Genomic DNA, 22,123 nt, shown 5'->3' with positions numbered 1-22,123 from the left:
AAAATGGCCTTAAACCATTTGAGTGCCAGACAACACAATTTTTCACCCATTTGTCACTCAAATTGTTGCTATTTTCCCCTGAACAATCATAGCTGTGATTTGCAATGCTTTTGCATGTTTTCGGCATTGTATGAAGCGGCGTAGAAAAAAAGGAGCGTTAGCCTTAGTTTGAGCTGCGCTTTCTACTTTGCTCACGATGTAAAATAAGCCTGCATATTAAGTGCACTTTTAACACTGTAGATAAAGAAATGGAAAAAGAAATGTGGTTGGTGGGTCTTATGCAGTCATACCCCTCAAAACAGGTTTTACAACTACAAAGGAAAAATACAACTTGCCCCTTGTTACTATATCACTGTAACTTAGCAATGACTGGCCGTGAAGGAGCTTAATACATCTGCTTTTCCTACTAGTCTGCACTGCACAAAAAATCCCAAGACAGAGAAACGGCTTTAACCTCTTCACAAGAAGGCAACAGACCATAACTAAGGTATGCACCTTGGCCCCCAAAAGTAACTAGGGTATAAACGCTATTTGTGAGCTATTCCTAGAGGTGTCTGTCAGCCAATGGAAGATTAAGTCTCAATGCATTTACTCTTGCTGTTGAAAAAGGGTGTATGCTTTGCGTAAGTTTAGTTCAGAGATGAGCTGGTTGCACCTCATCAATGTCTTATGCATGAGGTTACCACAAAGTGGAGGCCTTTCATAAAAAGAAGTCTATGCTAATATTTTTGATAAGATTATTTTCCTTTGTATGAGTTTATAGGGGTAAAATTGATCATGGGGGCACAATTATTGGGGTCTATTCACTAACAGAAGAGTTTGGTGGAGGAGACTTTTTGACTTCACCATCCATTATGAAGGACCAGCCCCAGTGAGCTTCTGCTGCAGGAAGAACTTGGCTGGCCCTGTATAATGCAAACCACCAAATGATCCATTATGCAGTGCAATCATAGCCCTTCTTGCTGGAGAAACATGCCAGTGTTGGCCCTTCATAATAAGCAGTGAGACGAGGGAGTTAAAATCACAACTCTCCCTTCAATGAATAAGCACCTCTATAAAAAGTAATTCTGGGACAAAATTATAAATGTGAGGCAATCTCCAAGGAAACGAATGGAATGTTCCTAGTGTTTGCTCTGCATTTAGCAGTTTGCACCAGAATGAATCTTCAATCCTAAAGTGAAAAGCTTCAATTCCAGAGCATTCTAATGCATAGAACTAGAAACAGGCAAACATAAAAATACATTTGGACAATGGGTTTCGAGTAGAAACAGGGTAGTAAATCAGAGTGTCATGAATTGCAATTCTTCCCCATGTGGCCATTTCATCAACAAAAATTTCTATGTAATTTCTAGTGAAATACATTATTTGAACAGGGTTTGTTTTGTTACATAAAGGGCATATAATTGCACACTAACAAAACTCCTTCTCATTTGCAGATATATATATGGGCAAGAATAAATCTCCTTCACCTTTTAATTCATCATTACTAAAGGCAGCAAATTTGGCAGGGGTAAGGTATATACGGACTAAACCAGAACTTCAGGATCAAAATTTGTTTGAATCAGGTGCATCTTGTGGGTGGTCACCCGTAACTCAGATGAAAGCACTTGGAAAATTCACTAGTCTCCCTGCACTCTTCACCTTCCCTAATCTGAGCCCCAAATGGGATCATAGCAAGTTTCCCCAGAGTTGAAGTACTTATAAAACAAGTGCATTTTCTCCTCAGACTTTGGCCAATCTTGGGCCCTTAGAAATTAAGCAATCATGTTGGCTTAGGGAAATTTTGATCAACACTAACATTTTCAGCAATTATTTTAAGGGAAATGTGTCATGCCACTTTTCTGCTCAGATTCTGTCAGTCTCTTAGGAGGAGCGGTGCAGAAGTGATCTTAACCATGCTTCAAAAAATGAAATAAAAAATGCTTTTCCAAACTTTTGTTCACAGTTTAGAGTGTGTGGAACATGGTGTTGAGAATGGGGTACATGTATTAAATAGAAATGTTATTGCATTATTCTTACTGGACATGTGCCCTCATATTTAATTGTGTTTCCTTTGTTCTATATATATTTTTAGAGATGACCGGACATCATAAATGTGAAAAAAACACATGGACTTGCCCGATAAACCAGGGGCACGTTTTAGTTTTACAGAAAACAGCGAAGCAAGGGAATTCTAACAGAGTTCGCTTCTGTCCCACCGATTCCAAAGAAAATAGCAGAATACTGGCATTCATTATAAGAGGCAACTGTACATAAAACCTTGTTACGGCATGTATGTAGCACTCCTAGGTTCTGCACTTTAAACACTGTATTACAAGTTGTAAGCAACGTTTACATCAGTCAACAACCACAATTCATTTCAGTTTTTTGTCACTCAAGTTTTGTGATTACATTTTTCTGCCGCAGCAACCTCCACAGTGACTGAAATGAGGCTTCAGCACCTACCGGTGATAAAACAGAGCAAAATACAAAAACAGCAGATGCAACCTTGGCGCAGTCAGCAGATTCCACTTGCAACAAGGGCTTATAGGCATATTGACATTTCTGATTTTCGTTTTCCCACCACCTTTGAGGCTATGAAGACGGTATTCTACAGAAGAAAAGGAATACACCAACCAATGGTAACCGGAAGTGGCAAAGCAACAACACCCAGTTTGGTTCTGTAAACTTTAGACTAACATGTCTAAAAGGCGACAATGTCCCTGTGCAGGGCAGGACTGCTGAGATTTATGGGGAAATCGGCTTTTCTCTCCCAATGTCACGGAAGCGTCCTTATCCTGCCAGTGCGGTTTGTAGTCTTCTTAAAGAAAAACAAATAGGTATGTAAAGAAACTCAAACATAAGAAACTCAATACACATGCCACAGGCATTTCTGGATACTATTGTACTTTCCCAGGCTATGGCTAGGGCATCGCTTGTAGCAAAAGCAGTGCTTAAATTATATTAAAGCCTCTCAATAAAAGTATCTTATTTCCTGGCAACTTTCTAAAACACAAAACAAACAACAACAAAAAAAAACATACAAAGCTAATTATATACATACACACACACACATATATATATATATATATATATATATATATATATATATATATATATATATACACAAAATGTGTATGTGTATGACATCTACCTCTGAGAGAACCAGTAATGCGGTATATAAGAACTGGTAGCATGGGTCAGTGCGGAGCCAACTGGTTCTCCCAACAGGTGGCTCACAAACTGTGGTTCAGCTATAGCGCCAACAATTGGATTATGTGGCTGGAGACTTATCAACAAAGGTTTTATTTTATGAACCCCTTGGAAATATTCAGAACTACCCTATGTGACACCCACACCACAATTCCACTTTATCATATAGGTACTAACCTGTTTGTTATGTGCAGGAGCGGATGTACTCGAAGCAGTAGTCTGTGACAAAGCTACACTGCTGCTTTTGCCCATCTGTTGAAAAGACATAAAAGTACATGTAGTTATACAAAGCACCCGTTCCTGAGCTCTCTCTTGACAATGTGTTGCCTTGTGTCATAATTATTACCATTACATATAATTATACTCACCCACACCTGCTCAGATCATCGAAATAGGAAATATTAGACATAATAAGTTAAAGTGGGTGTCAGGAGTAACATTTGGGTAATGGACACATTTAAGTAGTTTGCGTGTTTCTTTTCTTAACTACAAACATCACACACAACTGGTGAGCTGAGACACGGCAGCTGCCCCTATGGCACCCCAAAAATTACACTCCCAGTTTTAAATACACAGCTATGCGTGATTGTTTTATATCAAATCTGAAATGCAGCTGCTACTAGTATAAAAACAGTCAGGAGCTTGGAGATAGAAAACGTGCTTTTATAATGCAGTTACTCCCAATGAAACCGCTATTTATTTATATATATAAGAATGTACAATAGGTTTTTCTACCTTTTAAGTACATTACTTATAATGACTGTCAAACAAGGAGCCATGAGGCCCATGTTACTGCTGCAAATTGAAATCTTAGCTCAGGCCCTCTTCCCCTCTGTAATCTTGCCAGTAGGCATATTTTCCTCAGTCCCAGGTGTGAGTAAAATACATAGAGGTTCATGTTAGAACCCTAGTTAGGGAGCCATGCTAGACAGAGCACCCTGGATTAAATATAGCTGAACATATTTTAATACAATAGAAAAGCAAGATTCACATTACTTCTACGTTATTCTCAGCATTTTGAGTCTACATTGTACCTGTTGTACGTGTGCTCGGGATAGATTGGGCTCAATGATTTGACATAGAAGCAAGTAAAACAATGAAAATGACAAGTGTACACGTATGTACACAGATTTTGGGGTTTTGGAAATAAAATAACTTTTTTTGTGAATGCAGTAGTCGGAATGTGAAATCAAGATACATGTGACAGACATACCTCATGTAGTGCCAAGTTTCCTTTACACTGGGTTTTCTTGCATGAAAACCCACCACTGCCTGCAACCTAATGATCAAAATACTATGCAGCCCAGTGTCCAGGCAACGTGAAAACAACCTCAGTTTATTTTAAAGGTTTTTTCCCCCAGCATAAATAGGTTTGGTATTATTTTAATTTATGGTAGCTAGCTACTGTGAAGGTGTGCACAACCCTCAGGTTCCACCAACAGGACATGCTGATTTGTCATAAAGAAATTGAACAATCCCGCTTCACTAATTGTATATGCTCAAAACTTGCAGGTTCTTTGATCATGCATACACAAACAATTAACACAAGTAACAGCATCTGAGATCCGTACAAAAGCAGAGACAGGGCTTGGTAAGTGGTCACGGACCACTTCAATAACTCACCGGTCTGGGGATGGAGCTATTTGGGGGCTCTGGCACAGAAGATATAAGGTTGGTGGTGCTCTTTTTGTGAACACTGTTCATACCAGGCATTTTAGTGATTTTGCAGGCCTTGCTGCTCGCACTAGAGTTTTTTCGTTTTTTGCCTTCCGATTTGTCAAACGGAAGGGGCAACGAGGACACTGCATTGTGTGCTGCCAGCGTGTGCTCCCCTGGGTGGTGCACAAGGGAAGACACAGACAGGCTGGAATCAATACTGCTAACTACCATGCTCATGTGTTTTATGGAGTCTGTTGAGCTACCAGATAAAGAAGTCCTTCCTGGGGATTCTAGTTTGGCACTAATTGGGCTTGTTCCATTGTTTGCACTGTGTACAGACACACTGTTATAGGAAGAAGATGCCTGATAGGAGTTCACTGTTGTACTAGAGTTCAAAACACAGTTTTTTTTGTGGGACCCTGAAAACGAAGACGAGGAGGAAGTTTGCAAAGGTAACGAAGAGGACGAAGAAGAAGGTGGAGGCTGAGGCTTTTTCTTTTTGTTACTCGAGGGCTCGTCACTTCTTGAAGACAGGTCTTTTGCCTTTGAAGACTTGCTGGGCTTGGGTTTTGATGGCTTATGGGACGGCGAAGGGGTCGTGGTCGGTGCAGGGGACACAGCTGAAGGAGCTTTGAAGGTAGAATCCATAATATTTAGTGTGGCAGCAGCATGGGGGAAAGCTGTGGAGTGTGATGCCACAGAGTTCGTGTCAGAGGATGTAACATATGGTGTACTTGACAATATGCCAGGCGTCACCATGTATGAAGAGTTGCTTCTTGAGTTTGTGGGAGCGGAGGAAATGTAGACTGAATTAGGGTTGCTGAATGGTTGCAAAACAGAAGCAGGGAAAGGACTGCCAGTATGTGCTGATGGAGATGGCATTGGACTATCCGCGGCCGGTGGAATTTTCCTTAGAGAGCGAGAGAGAAACAATTAGCTTCATAACGCTTGGCATAGTCCAATTACAAAAACAGCCTATACAACCTATCCTTCACACCCCATCCTTACAAAGGTTACAAAAAGCAACCAGCTTCTACCAGTATGAAGGAACCTATTCTCAAATGCAAATTCGGAGAACTGGAAAAAAGGGGTGGGTTCCATGGTATACACACAAAGCATATTTACATTGAATATTTTAATATCTGGTACGCTGAAAAATGTAGGCTCCAGGAAAGTGACACACTCTTTAAACCTCTGGAAGAAAAATGCATTGAAACATAGAATAGATAGGAACCTTTCAGCCGCCCATCTAGAGGTGGCATGACATCCCATCTACTTTGTAGAACAAAATACATGTATCATTTGAGGTCTGCCCATGGTAGCTGTAAATTTAAAAAAAGCTTGTATCCAAATTATAAAGAGCTCCCATAAGTTTATAAACACACACTACAGTGTCAGAGGATTTGTAAGCCCTTGATGGTTCAGTACGATAACCATATTTTTCTACAATTAGAGACTTTTTTTTTTGTTCATATAAAAGACAGACACAGCATCAATCACAATTCAACCTAGGATTGGAAAACCCCAGTCAGTTGTTTCTTCAGGGATCACATTTAAGGGGACAAGGAGGGACCAGCAAGTTTTGATACATGGAAACCTGAAGTAACTCAGGCCTGAACCAGTCCTTGGCCCGGTCTGATTCCCAATACATAACATAAGAGTATAAACAAAAATATCGACATAATATTAAATAAACCAGAATACAAATACACTGTCAAAGCACTTAGGCATGTACTTACTTCCACATCTGTGAGTTCAGGTGTTTCTCCACCATAGAATTTAATGCAAAACGAAACCGGTCCCATCGTCTGTCAAAAACATAGTAACCTCTTCCCATCAGTCGACTGCCAAATGAGCAAAACTGTAAATAAAACAGAGAAAATGTTTACAAATAAGGGGACACATGACTCTAGGCATTAATGCACTGCTTCTAGAACAATACCAGCAGGTTTCATACGCGAGAAAAAGAAGCGAAATGGGTAAAGCATACACATCATAACTTAGAAGAGAGTAAACAGGGCTTTTTTAAAAATGTACGTTGTATTGAGGAAACCACACAAAGTTTAAGAATGTGCAGTTTTATACAACCTTCGCAGAGTTGGTATTTTGACACATCATAAGATTTAATTGTGAGAGTGCACTAAAATCATGCTATATCTAGGTTTTTATTATTATTATTTTTTTTTACCGGAAAGACACCTTTATACAATTAACTGCACGTATTACATAAACAAAACTGGAAGGAAACTGTATTAAGAACTCAAAATATCTATTTCTTATTTGATTTGGCAGAATTTCCTTGTCACTATAGCAACTGCTGCAAGAAGACGACTAAAATAACCCTACATCCCCGAGTGCAGGACATAGGCAGACAATCTATTTGCATTACCCCACTCAGTTCCCCATCTGCTTTCTGATAGGCGATATCTGTTGTCTAGACAAGCAGGGATGTAGAAAATGGAAGCAACAAACAACAGCTTACTGCGAAGTAAAGATTATGAACATATGCTGTAAATTTCAAATTTACAGAACTAGCAGAGTTTATGCGACAATTTTGTTGTTACTACGTCAACAACTGGTTTAATGAAACAATCAACCAGAGCTGTTTTGGTCACAATAGCCTAATACTATTTTCAAAAATATTGAAAAATAACATCCAGGGTCATTTCCTGTTAAAGTTCATAGAGAATTCCCTGTTACCTGACAAGCAGCAGGACTTACATACCGCAAGTGGTTTAGGATGATGTCCAGAATAGTAACAGTCTAGCTTCTCTGCTTCTTCTACACCTTCAATTTCCCCTTCATCGCTGGAGAGCCGAGATGCCAGATCCCCTACTGCAGGATTAGACGGGGGCTCGGACACAAAAGCACTGTGGTTTGATGAATTTGTGCTGTTTATGCTGTTTGCAGGAGATGGTCTTAGAAAATGAAAAATATAGAAATAATTAAATCAACAAATCTCTCCCATACTATGGTACAGATTGCAAGGGAAATGCTAATTCATATTTCATTAAAAAGAACTGGCCCTTAAGAAAGCTGATTAAAGATGTTTGTTGTATTATGTTGAGATACGTGTGAGACTTTCCATGAGCATGAAAGTAGCAAGGAAACATGACCAGCCTGCGGTTATTTGCTCTAGTGATTGCATTCAAGGCACTGTTCAGTTGTATGGCAACAAAAAAAAAAGCCAAAGGCAGACGTCGCAAATCTCTGCTATGGCTACTAATGCTTAGATACTGGTACCCACTACACGAATTGAGGACTGGGCCAGTGCGTATGTTCTCCTAGTACTATTAGTTTGAATCACACTTGTCTCTTCATGAAATAGACTTTATTAAAAATATATTATTAATGCGGAACTGTCACACAGCTGCTCACCTTGGTAGGACAGAGTTTGGAGGTCTGGATTTTGCCGGAGATGTCACTTTGGGCTCCTGAACAGAATTTGCTGGCTGCCCAGATGACTGGTCTTGTGCTGGTGTGGGTTGGTTTGGGTGTGTTTCTCGTGAGGACTGCGGATGCTCTTTGTCTTTTGTTACTTCTTTTTCCCTCGATCGAGCTTTGTGTTCAGCCAGAAGAATGTCAAACTGTTTTTTCCGACCCGGAACTGCACGCCGGTGGTTGAGAGAGTGAGTCTGGAAAAGATTTTTTAAATATTTTTTTTCAACGAAAAATACTTGTTTCCATATTTCTTTTTATCACCGCAGTGGGGCCATGATATTTGTAGACAAATATCAAAATCATTTTTGTGTTTTGTTTTTTAAGACAAATGTCCTGCTATGGTGATTTTTTAATAGTGTCTGTACACATGCAGATAATAACCTTGCAAGTGAGGGATCTTGTGCATGGTTTCTTCGTCTCTGGATCCAATACGCCGCAGTGTTTATTTGGGTCAAATTCTCTCTCTATTGGATGATACAAGACATTAAGTGCAAGATTTAAACAATTTTACCCTGGAATTTGAAAGTCAAGAACAAACACAGAAAAATAAACCGCAAGCAAAGCTATTAAAGACCATGCACAGTAAATAGATGGGATCTTTGTGTGTAACTACCAATAAAATTGCCAGCAAAAAAAGTTACCCTACTCAAAGATGAGTACAAACACCAGGTAAATACAATTCAGTTTTATAAATATCCGATCATGAAGTCATGTTTTCACGCTGAACAAAGCAGAACCATTCTAGTAAACTTGGTACCTAATTCTTAGGCTGCTCAGGCTAACTATTGCTTACCATGAACAAGCGACACGGTAGATACTGATCCACCAAGAGACACCAAAAAGAGGCCAGAAAGAAGGGAGCGGAGGTCACTTTGGTAAATACTAAATCTCATTGGTTTCAATTACCTATACACAAGGTCTGGGGAATAAATCTCTCAACGTGGCTCTTCCTTTGTCATATCTGACTGGCCAGTTAACTAAAGTGGCAGCCTAAGGAAAAATACATACTAAAAATACCAATATATTCACAGTACACACAGTATCCTAATATAACTGATAATAAAACATGAAATGGATTTATATTTCTTAAAACTAAAGGATGGCATTTTCATTACCTGCATTTGAATTATACTTTGTAAATGGGCAGCTCAGCCCTTCACAATTAGCTTAGAGCAGGCATGTCCAAAGTCCGGCCCGAGGGCCAATTGCGGTCCACGTTCCGGACCCACAAATAAATTGCCCAAATATAGATCTGGGTTTTTTTATATTAAAGGCAGAGTGATTTAACACCTGTTTAGATTTGCCATCCAAGTCACAAAATGAAAAGTATGCCGTTTTCAATAAACTTTGCATAAAATAGTTAATTTGCATTTAATTTTAATGGTTCAAAGAATGCCAGGCAAAATGGTCGGCCGTCGCACATGTTCACTTCATCAAATCTGGCACTCTTCGAAAAAAAGTTTGGACATGCCTGGCATAGAGAGTTAAAACCACAGCTCTCCTGGAAACGCTCCTGCCACCTCTCCTTTTAGTGAATAAACCCATATGCTTAATATGGGTTGTGTTTAGAAATTCAAGGTCTCCATATGTGTAAGATGAGAATGCAACCTATGCAACGCTGTGCAACACTCATTAAGATCATTGCATTGCCCTACACACTTTCCAGACTGCCTGTATTGAGGAAAGAAATTAATCTGCATTAGACGGGTTTTTTTTTTAAAAAAAAAATGTTAACTATATAGTAGCAAATATAAAAAGTAAGCAAGTGTCTGTGGAAAAAACAATAACTTTCTTCTGAAAAAGGGGTGAATAGACTTTTCAATCTGACGGCTAAAATGCAAAGCACTGAATTCACAAGTGATTCAGGGGAAGAGTACTTGCCAGAAAGTCTTTTGTAAGGCTTATTACTGTTTTTGGTGCCATTTTGATGCTTTTTGTCTAGAGAGAGTCCCTTCCCGTTTAGGATCTTCTCTGGAGACTGTTGCACAAGCTTGGGTGGCACAGTTGGCTTTGTCAAAGAGGAAGCCGAAGAAGCCGCTGCGGAGGAGGTGTTGGTGGCTGAATTCATTTTAACGTTGGCACCATCTGCTTTGACAAGGTTTGGGATTTTCTCGAGGCTGACTACTGGAACAGGGACACTACAAAACACAAATAAAGTATATACTGTAAATAACTCAACTGCGTAATAGTACCAAAATCTGATATTTAAATAACGACTCAGGATCAGTAATGAAGATGACAACTTTAAACTGGCAACTGTATGTTTTAAATTAGATACAAAACATGGAGATAGTATCTTCCCATCTTTATATATGTATGCAAACCATAACTGGTGCATTCCTATGTTATTTTCTTCTTTCCAATAAATAAGATCATCATAATAATTATTGAAGAGTATATTATAACATGAAAAAATTCATTCACTTAGTTAATATTGAACATATCAGTTTGGCCTTAAAAAAAAAAAAACAAAAAAAAACAAAGACAAGTAGCATAACTTATGAGGCAAAACCACACATTGTGATAAACGTTCAGAAACAAGAATTCTCAACACCTGCGCATATATTCACTTTAAAGAATTCCGCTTGTCATGTGTGAATATTGTTATCTGATTAGAATATCAGTTGTAAACCAAACATGCCAAATGGTAGCCAATACGACCGCAAATCTTGTTTTTAGCGTCTTTTAGCTTTTTGTTTTTACTTTCAAAAGAAACAGCTACGCATTCAATTGACCCCGGAATATTACAATTTGTATCTGTGGTGCTTTAAATAAGAATAAAACAAAATAGGCATGGGTGTTTTTTGTGATGGCTTCATGTTGCCTGCTGGAGATTAGCATATATTATTATCATACAAATTTATAGGCATGAGGTTTTTATGAGGAAAAAAATCATGAGTACCATCAAGGTTCATCCTTTTCATATTAAACAATTCACCATGCTGAAACCCAAGGACATAGCAAAAATATAAATTGACAATCTTATTTTTGAATCAATTTCTTTGTAACAAAAGTAAATCTCTTTCAATACAAAGTAAACTACAAGATTTTAGAGGCCGTGTGGTCTGGCCTTGTAAAAACAAATTGGCCAAATGGGAAGTAGCAGATCCTCTTGGAGACTAAATGAAGCTCTAATAAATAAAATAAATTAAAAAAGTAAACTTCGATTGATATTAAAAATTATTCCAAAGAAAATGGTAAATAAAATATAGTGGCCCTGGACTTTGGTGTGTCTTTAAGGGAGTGATGAGAGGGATCCTAATGAAATATGGCTACATTGAAGAAGAAAAAAAGGATTGCCTCTTCAACAACTTTACCTGAAACTTGCTAATATCATAGAAAGGGCTAAAAAAATCCCCAGGAGATAAACCAAAGAGAAACACAAGCTCTAAAGGAGGAAATAAAACAAAAACATATTACATCTAAAACAAACTTGGTACAATAAAAATAGGGCAGATACAATACAAAAAAATACATAAAGTTGTAATAAAGGGAGAAACAGTCCTTTACCATACACTACACCCAAATAAAGATTAAAAAGGGACAACTATACAGATGTATATCATAAAAATAAAACATTTGAACAGAGATAATATCTCCTAAAACACTCCAATCAAGTCACTAAAGTCACCTGGGCTACTCAAATATGTTTTATTAAAAAAAAAATTGCAAAAGAATGCAATCTTTTCACTAATCAACGTGGACACCAAGGTCTATCCCTCTATTTTGGCAAACAGGCTTAAAAAAGTCATGAAGCAGTTAGTTCATATAGATCAGTCAGGCTTCATCTGTGCCAGATCCGCCTTGGGGAACATTAGGAAACCCTTGGAGTTATTGGGCAACACCTGGGGAAATGGGACATCAATGCTGTCCTTGGATGCAGAAAAAGCCTTTGACAGGGTGTGGCATCTTTTGGCCTTTTTGGGGGGGCTATCTGGGCTCTATAAAAATTCCCAGAGACTAGAATTGGGGGATGAGGGATAAAATCCCCATGATTTAATATATCAAATGAGACTCACCAGGGGTGTCCCCTGCCTGCCCTGCTACACATTCTCTTTGTTGAACCCCTTGCTCAGAAGATTAGAATTCTAGGAAATATAGAAGGTCATTGTATGAATTTAAACTAAATAACTGGGGATTAAAATAGCCCCTCATATTGAAGATATAGTTGATCTTTATTATAAACTGCTGATCTAAAGTTTCCTGATCTAAAAATGGGTAAAAAAAAAAAACGCAGGAGACTCGCATATGAGTGGCGGTCATGTGGATTATAATTAAGAACTGGTGCTCTCCTTTACTGGGCAAAAATTGTTGATCAGATTTACTTGCAATGCAAGATGAAGAAATGCTATTATAATAATAATGCAAACACCTCAGATAAGTAAGAGGAAATTTGTTCTGAGTGGATTAATAGATCTGTCTACTGTTAAGGGTCCATCCCGGCTGAATGTAAAGAGTATATGAAGTGTGTGAGATTTTTTCCCATTTTAAATATTATTCCTCTACTACTAAATTAATAAATGTATGAATACGTTATTAATACAGTGATGCTATATTGATTTCCTTTTTTCGTATTAGTAATAATTGTAGAGCTCTTTTGATATGGCAATATACAAAGAGAAAATAGAGATTAGGCCTGGTAAAAAAACAAGCTTGTTTATGGCGACTAAGCTTGTCCAGAAGGAGGCTCTGGACAACATATATAGGACTGTTGGCCCGGTCAAAGTTGTCAAACGTGCCGGTACTCGGCCTTATTACTTGCCTTGGATGCAGAGAAGGCCTTTGACCTGGTTGACTGGAAATATACGTGGGGCATTTTGCGCAGATGTGAAATGGAAGGGCTTTTTTGCGTGGAATACACTCTTTATAGTGACCCTAGAGCCAGCATAGTTTTAATGGGCCATGAATCCGTGAGACTCTGTTCTCAATAGGAACTGGCAAGGGTGTCCCCTATACACTGTATTGTGTGCATCGTGCTTTGAGCCATTAACAATTGCAATCAGGCTTAGTAAGAACATAAGGGGAATCAATGTTAGAGAGTCAGAATACGAGTTGGGGTTCTTTGCAGACAATATTTCATACAGAATTCTCTCAGATTTTAAGATACAAAGTAAACCATAACACATGTGAAGCCATTAATATCAACATTGAGCCTATATAGTGACACTACATTCAAGATCTGATATACCCGGGATTGGCTGGAGTCATGCTCTACATTGAAATCTCCTATCTTGTCTAACCACTTTTTAATAATCATCACAGAGGAACTTGTGTCTAGTTTTATGTATCAACAGGTACCTGACACAGATACAAACATAGTAAAGGTATTCTTCACCCAGCCGGCACCATTTGTGATGCAATTCTTTCCAGATGCACACACAGAAGGCTAAATCAAGCAATTGACTCCAGTATGAGATCTGAAGAGTTGCATAGCTTGGCTTGTGCTAGCATTGCACAGGTGATCATTTAACATTCAAACGTAGATATATACAATAAGAGACTAGAATGGCATTGCCTACCTTTATATATGATGTAAGTAAATGTTCTATACACTATACAAACCTATGCATTTAGAAAATGACCACAATCTGTTGTATCTAGTAGATCGGGCCAAGATAACAGAGCAATAACACATACAAATGAGTTCATATATAGCTGCCTACAAATATTATACAAACGCTAGAAGAAGAAGAGAGAGAAGAAAAAAAAGCATAACATGTTTTTTAAAAAAAAAAAAAAAAAATTCAATCTGATGTCCTGGGGACCAAATCCAGAAACGATAAAATAAAGAATTAAAAAAGATTTAACTTCAGGGAGGTGTAAAAAAAATACAAGAAAAAAAATGGCGTTAGCTTAAACAGGTACGTCACCAGAAGAAAATCCCTGAACACACCTTTCTTTTGCCAGAAAATACCCCTTCCTAGCATCAGTTTATCTGAGCAGATCAAAACAGATTTAATAAATGCATTCTATTTTCACATCCAACGTGATAAACATGAAAGGTGTTAAAGGACCATGCCAGAGCCTAAAATAATAATGCATTTAATTGTGTCTGTGAGCCTGTGTCTGTAAGCACTAAAGAAGCAAAATGTATCAGCTAGAAGTTGAGTATCCCTCATCTGAAAATCCCTTATCTGAAATGATAGGACAGCAGATAAGGGCAGTTCAGATGAAGAGGGAGGACCGGAAGCTCCTGTTGTTGGTGTCTGACCTCTCCTGTAGAACATAGAGCCTTTTGCAGAGAGTGGGAGAACGACCACCGTACTCTGACAACGGCACACCAGATCTGTCATTCAAAATACTTCTGGCCCCAAGGATTTTGGATAAGGAATACTTCAACCTGTACTATGGTTTGTAAGGGTGTGCACACTACATAGTGAGCATATAGTTACTGTGTATATTTTACGCAAACTCAAGCAATCATTTTGTCTCTTTTCCAAGAGTATACGCACTTCTCCCTTTCCACGGTCCCAGTTAATTACCGTGCAGGAGATGAGTTTGGTCAAATACATGTCCTGCAATGTGATATACTTACCAGTAGTCAGTTCCACCACTGGCTTGGCAGCCGTCATGTAATGTGACTACTCTGTAAGCTTTCTTGCCACTGACTGGCTGGCTGCTTCAAACAGCCCACAGAAGTCTTTTTCAAATAATGCATTTTAAAGTAAAAAGTACTTTAATATGAAATATTTGTTTAAAGGGCTGAATGGGACACTGGAGTGTCCCTCTAATAATAGTGTGACACACCTGCAAGAAAAAAAAAATAAAATTTGTATGCAGCAGTATCATCATGCAATGCACGAAACGCACAATACCAATGCTACTCCTATGCATAGTAGTCCTACGTGCCAACGTTTTAGTGAAAGAAGCGTTCCACAAGATATATATATATATAGGGGCACTAACTATATGAACAGGATCTGTCTAGGAGCACTTCCACCCCTCCATGAGTGGGTTTCACAATGTGGATTGCCTACAACTACACATGAGCTTATATGTAAGCAGATGAAGATAAAAGTAATTTTAACAAGTCTTCTGATCTCCATTACTGATCACTTTTTTGCCTACCTACCTTCATAAATACGGGGTTAAACTCACATCCAACAATGCCAGTCCTTGCTTTGTCAGATGTCCCAATATTTGCCCTTATTTCACTTTGTTTAGAGAATCTGGGCCTAGCAAAGAGATATACAAAATGAACAACTAATAACTATAGCCCTATGAGGGAAGAAAAATATGCAAGTTTTATTTTTCCCCCCTCCAACACGTAATTTAGGCCAGGTCAAATGGCAGATCTCCAGCTAATGTTTCACTTTATCTCTCACACCGTTCGTATTTCACACAAATCAGCTAAAACATTTAAGTAATAGATAAAATTAGCTGGCGAACACAGGGTTTTATCCTTTGTATAGTTCTAAATTTTCTATGCAAATATTTGAGCAACACTGTGGGGAACTCATCATAAAACTTAGATGATTAAATATTTCTCCCGCAGCTGTTCAAAAATAAAAACTCCAGCATCTACTATACACTAATCACATGTACAATTGTAACAAGCAAAAGTACTCTATACAAGTTAATAGCCAGGTAACAAGCAAAAGTACTCTATACGAGTTAATAGCCAGGTAAAATAATTACATAAATGAAACTGGCACTTTGCTACTTCCATTACTACCCTTGGATAACAAAATATATTTTTTGCATATTAAAATATGAATAAGGTACAATAAAACATTAACTAACCAATATGTAGCTATAACCTGAAAATCGACATTTAAGAACAATTATGGATTTATGGGCACACTATGGCAAAAGCCAGAATGCTGTTCATATGGCCTCACAATATCCAAGTTCAACCAAATTTAACACATTTACCTTGCTGAAAATAAAAAGGTTTTCTAAAGCAAACCGTGGATTTGTAGGTGGCGAGTATAGCTGAATCACCAAGAGGGCTGGGTCAACCCATCAATATTGCACTGGGGAACATTCAACAAAACATATGTGCCATCAACGTAGGGAAACTTAGTGGGTTTGCTCCTTCATAATGCACGGCAAGTCAGCGATAAGAAATATTTTTCTAAAACTTCAGAAGTTTAACGCCTATGCGTCAAATAAATCATGATCTATGGGTCTAGCACCCATCACCTTCTCCAACATCTCCAAGTCATTTTTGGAAACACTTTTGCTCTATTTATATCATTTCGCAATAAACCCCAATGTAATCTGATGATTATTGTTAATAACTGGAAGTGATCCATAAGGGCAGAGATTTCATAACCAATTCTTAACATACACACTAATCATAAGAAGACACAAATACGAACACCTCTCCAAGATATGGAACATATTGCATATTTGGCGATATTTTGCTAAACATTTCAAAACTAAAAAAAGGCATTTGTATTTCATAAATTGATAAAAAAAATATTTAAGAAAAACTACTGTATAGTGATAACCCTGTTATTATGAAAGTAAATACCAGAACAACTTTCTTTTCTGGATTTTTCCCCTAATGGCCTTTAAAGACACACAAAACCACACTTTCCAAATCCACTGCACATTCCACAATGTTTTTCTTTTGTAATCTTTAAGCATTTGATAGCTAATATTACCTTATATCTGTTATTTTTTTTTACCTAAATGCATTGAGGTATTCATCAGAAAGTGTTACCATTGATTTCAATTAGAGTGCTTTTCTGCCAATCATTGTCTGCTTCAAGCAGCCAAAACCGGAGCCAAATGCAGATAGCAGAGGGACAACTGAGTAAGTTCAAGAACCACAAAACAAGATATGGTGGGTGATATCATCACGTGGTAGTGATTCAGATAATGTTAATGAAGGACTCCAGAATATATACACACACACACACACATTATATATATATATATATATATATATATATATATATATATATATATAACATATATAATACTAGTTATGAGTAAATAATTTGGAAAATAATATATTTTTGGTACACTTGTTTCTACGCACATTATGATGGCTTCTATGGCAGTACAACTACGTAATACTCTCACACTCAACAATACCTTAGTTTAAATGAGACTCAGAGCTATGCTAGATTTCTGGTTTTGGTCAATCTCTAACATACATAACATAACGTATATAAGATTATCCGGTCTACAGACAATTTGTATTCCTTAATTCATCAATGAGATCAAGTACTCTTTTTTTTTTCCTTTCTTTCTGGCAAATGAATATAATTTGGTTGGTGCGCATTGGAGGTGGTTGCGGTTAAGGAGATGTTCTACCCATCTGCATAACTAATTAAGTGTTAATAATCTTTATTATGCCAATGTTTAGGTCTGTATTCTAATTTTTGCCCTGAAGAAGGCCACTTTTTGTCCGAAACATTGGCATAAAAAAAAATATTGTTATTTTCTTAACAAGAGTGCGTGCGGTAATCCTTTTTTGTTCTCTGGCACATCCAAGAATTTCAATGTTTAATCACAAAAGTAAATCACATCCTATCATGCCACATTGACCTGCTTATGTTTTTAAGCATGTAATGGATTGGCTCGGTCCTGTTAATTTGTTCCCCATTTTGCTGTGTCACACAGTTAATTAACTTAACAATGCCAGAAGCACAGCACACCTTTTTACTTACATTGTGTGTGGTTGTGAAACTCAGAAGTTAAACAAGATATTTAAATTAAAGAATATAGATAAAATAACAGGCCTAGGACCATTCTGCACCCTCAACCTCCATTTAGCTATGGTGGCTGAGTGGGGGCTGGGTTGTTCTTGTTTATCTGGCAAGGGTCTCCCTGTCACCATTATACAGCCACTGGATGCCAAGCCCTGGGAGCATGTTTCAAAATTGGTAAGTTCGGGACAGATTTCAAATATTACAAAAATGTGCATGTGAAAAAACAACAATAATAATAATAGATAATAGATAATAGATACATAATAGATTTTAAATTTCTTCCAAAGCACTTTATGTAGTGTGGTAGTCTACACATGTTTGGTGTGTACATATAAACCACACACAAAGCCCAGGAGAGAAACGGGCTAAAATACCTTCACTAAAGAACCATCATAATATAACATCTTTTCATTTTAGTAGAAAGAGAATCTAAAACAAACATACAACATTTTATGACTAAATATATAACGCATAATTACTTTTGAATATGCAATCCTGTGGAAAAAATGTGATCCATTAATATGTTATAATTATAGCCTGTAGCGATGTGATGCAAGGAGAAGCTCTGCTATACTAAAGACCTTATTGTTGCAACATAATTCAGAAAACTACAATCAAAACGTGAAAATATCTGAGCCACATAAGAGGCAAAGCAGAACACGTTGACCTAAACAAAGTCATTTGAAACGGTCTACCATGGTGCTGGATAAATTTGTGTAGAGGTTAGAGGCAAACAAATATATGAAATAGCACAAACATTAGGAACCAAATAAAGAGCCATGGCTATCCTGCTCCAGTCCTGCTATACACGCCATACTATGTCACCAATGTAAAGAGGCACCAACAAACAACAAAGCCTTCACTCGGACTACTTACCATGGTTTATCTCTTGACACTTTAGGGGTAAACACTGTGTGCTGCTTGTTGCTGGAGGTAAGTAGATTGTCTTTGGGCGTTTTGAATGGCTTTGAATTGCTGTTGACAGGGTTATGGCTGCTGATACACGTTTTCTGCTTCATTTGTGTGAGGGATGTTCTGCTGTTGGAGGGAGGAGAAGCTGGGGATGGAGAAGGTTTGCACATTGAACCGTGTCTTCTTTCTAAGGAAAGAAAACAATTTAACACATAAAATTATCTCTCATTAGTTAAAGTGAAACTGTTATCATAGCTACATTTATTAAGACTAACCACAGAGTAAACCTTTTTTTTTTGTCAACCAGTTTAATTGTTTTGGAGATATTTGGTTTAAAAGGAAATATTTCATCCCTTAACCTCAGAGCAGAAAAATATTCCCTTATGTTATCATGCCCTACGTTCGCAAAATTTGCCAGAATCAAAAGGTAAAAGAAAATAAAAAAAATAATGTATTTAATCCCTCCTCCAGCTGCCTCTACTGAAAGCATGAGCATACATCAGTACACTTCTAGCATATGCTCAGTAAAACTGGAAATCTAATCAACAGAAGCTGCAACCAATCACATGTCTGCAAGCAAAAATCAGTGTTCAGATAGCGTACATGTGATTGGCTGCTGTTTCAGTGAATACAAAGAATTATATATAAAAAAAAGAAGAATACATCTTAGTTTTAGTAAAGGCAGCCAGGGGGGGAATGAGACAAAAGTTTCATTTTCTAACAATAACTCAACAATGTATGGTCACATTTTAAAGTCTAAATGTTAAAACATTACATATATATTACATCATTTACACACATTGATCTAGATTATAGACTAGGCTTAAAGTGACCCTCATTATATTTTTGTTGAACATATCATTAACAGATTGAAAAAGCATTCATAGATAATTCATTTTTTGGTTTATTAATAAACTGCCAAATTTAGAAGCAGTAATGAAAATAACATTACTAAATGCAGCATTAGGAACATCATTCCCATTCCAAGTGTTCTTGCCAAATACATTTTTGCCATGAACAAATTTGCCTTATTCATATTTTTTGCCAGGAACACTTGTCATGTGGTACAAAAGTAAGCACCGGCAGGCCATTGCCACAGAAACTGAAAATGCGTCTGATGTTGATTAAACCTTCAGAGGAAAGAATAAATTGACAAATCTGATAAGGTTTATTAGCTTAGCATACAAGAGTCTGCAATTAATAATTTGTCTAAGTGGAATGGCACCTTTAAGTCCATTATTCTTATTAAACGTAAGGTCAGATTCCTCCCTAACATAAGACAAAGGAAACCAAAATCATATGATGTCTCCACTTGGAGCTAGAGCAAACATAAAAATGGGAGCAGAAAAATATTTATTCCACTAACTATGTCTATGAAAAGAATTCCGTTAAGAAAGAAAGAAAGAAAGAATCTATGCGTATCTGTATGTATACATATTTCTTTTTCTGGACGTCAGAAAATCTGAGACAGATGCATTGGTTTTATATCTTCCCTCCCTGGTGCGAGAAAGCAAAGTTGGTAAAGATGATACTTTTATTGACTAACTGGCGTATAATGGATTCTAAGCTTTTGAGACTATCTGGGTCTCTTCTTCAGCAAATGTATATTCGGTGTGAGAAATGATTACAGTTATACAGAATGTCAAGTGCTTTAAAGGCACGGAAAATATTTCAAAAATCTCTTTTATGGGGTTATAAGTAAGTAACAATTATTCTGCTTTAATATGTGCAAGAATCTGGTTACTTTGGTAAGGTCTGCAAAACCAGCAGATCCCATGGTGGTCCCTATTGAACATAATGTTATATCAGTCCTGTCAATAGGATGTTAACAAAGCCAGCTGCGTCCCTATGTTATCTCATCAACATTGTTTCCGCTAGACGTGGTTAGAAACAAAAACTCTATAAAATAAGCATTTTTGTAAACGTTATATATAAAGTAACTTTTTTCTTTAACAAAAAGAACATGTATAAAGCAACGGTACATCTAAGCAATAAAACACAGTTGGTTTGCATTTAGCGAATTGTTCGTCACAGCTTTACATAACATTACAAGCGAATACGTTAGGAACGAAGAGAAAACGGATTTAACCTACAAACCGAAGTGCGCCTTGCAGATCCCCTTCAGCCTGTACGAGACTCAAGGCCTACTAGATCTGGCACTGCTTACAGGCAGCAGTACACAGATGCATCTGCTATTTGCTAAACATAGAAGGCCACATGGAAAGAGTTAACCAATTCCGCACGCGGCTCTCCTGCACACTGACACAGTAGAGTTTCGGGCCAAAAAAAGAATTGACCTTCACTGGTTAATGCTGCGAGTCAGTACATAGACAAAGATTAGCGAACGCAGGCCAGCCCCGGGCTGGGTATTGTGTGCAGTAGCTTAGGGAGGAAATCAGCAAATGACAAGAGAGGCTTCCCTCCGCACGCACTATTACACAGCTCGCCTCGCACTGCTGGAAGCAAACTGCGATAGCAACAATAAAAATAAAGGCCGCGTGCATTCAGCCCTAAGAAACATGGCAAGGATCGGGGAGATCCGCAAAGCAAAATGAAAGCCACTTACAGGGAGAGAGGAAGGAAGACGCAGCCAACTTAATCTGATTGTACGACGGTTGTAAACACGCTGTACTTTTGGGAGCCAGAGTGTCGAGCATTGACACAGCTGCCGTCAGACAAGCTCAGTGTTTGTGTGTGTGTGTGAGATTAAGAATTCGGATTGCTTTTGCAGTGCGAGACACTGACCTGCTCCCGATGAAGACGTAGCGATGTTGATTGTGCGTACCGAATGTGCTGGCGACAGGCACTTGTTAAACAGCAAGTTTCAGGTCCTACCAGTCGGGTACCAGAAGTTCAGAGAACTGGACAGATGCCAAGAACAACACAAGCAGAGGGGGGGGGGTTCTGCAGCTTTCTCCACCCACAGGGCTGTTTTGTTAATGCAGCGAAATTACTGGCTCTTTATGTTTGCAAATGTTTGATGAATTAAAGAAGGACTGCAGGTTCACACGTTGAAATACATGAATGCTCACAGACAGGGCCGTGTCATGTGCATGATAGAAATCTTTCGCTGGATGGTGTTAAACCCTTTAAATGCCAGGTGGCTTCATAAAAAAATAAAAAATAAAAAAAACACAGGGAAATTTGCTTTCTCAGAAGAAATATGTGTTTTAACCCCTTAAAAAGGGTTTTGCCTTACAGAAAAACGGCAGCATTTCTTTAGCAGAATTCTTAAGAAAACCCATCATCTT

General features: G+C 37.8%; 1 protein-coding gene across 2 annotated transcripts in view; it reads right to left on the bottom strand.

Annotated features, from left to right (window-relative positions):
* Positions 1 to 1,982: 1,982 nt before the first annotated feature.
* The window catches only part of ATXN7L1 (ataxin 7 like 1), a 45,088-nt gene continuing 24,947 nt past the window's right edge, over positions 1,983 to 22,123 (bottom strand). Inside the window, exons 4-12 of one of the 2 annotated variants that reach the window (XM_053464240.1) lie at positions 18,837 to 19,059; positions 10,170 to 10,430; positions 8,674 to 8,752; positions 8,230 to 8,486; positions 7,577 to 7,769; positions 6,591 to 6,712; positions 4,816 to 5,761; positions 3,370 to 3,444; positions 1,983 to 2,800 (exon numbers count right to left, since the gene is read on the bottom strand). In XM_053464240.1, the coding sequence (XP_053320215.1) occupies positions 2,759 to 2,800; positions 3,370 to 3,444; positions 4,816 to 5,761; positions 6,591 to 6,712; positions 7,577 to 7,769; positions 8,230 to 8,486; positions 8,674 to 8,752; positions 10,170 to 10,430; positions 18,837 to 19,059 (2,198 nt within the window). In that variant the 3' untranslated portion in view covers positions 1,983 to 2,758. The remainder of the gene's footprint in view (positions 2,801 to 3,369; positions 3,445 to 4,815; positions 5,762 to 6,590; positions 6,713 to 7,576; positions 7,770 to 8,229; positions 8,487 to 8,673; positions 8,753 to 10,169; positions 10,431 to 18,836; positions 19,060 to 22,123) is intronic. The other variant, XM_053464241.1, reaches the window with a different exon arrangement.

The sequence above is a fragment of the Spea bombifrons genome, chromosome 4 (assembly GCF_027358695.1).
Source record: "Spea bombifrons isolate aSpeBom1 chromosome 4, aSpeBom1.2.pri, whole genome shotgun sequence".
Lineage (NCBI taxonomy): Eukaryota > Metazoa > Chordata > Amphibia > Anura > Pelobatidae > Spea > Spea bombifrons.
This window is presented reverse-complemented; position numbering and strand designations above follow the sequence as displayed.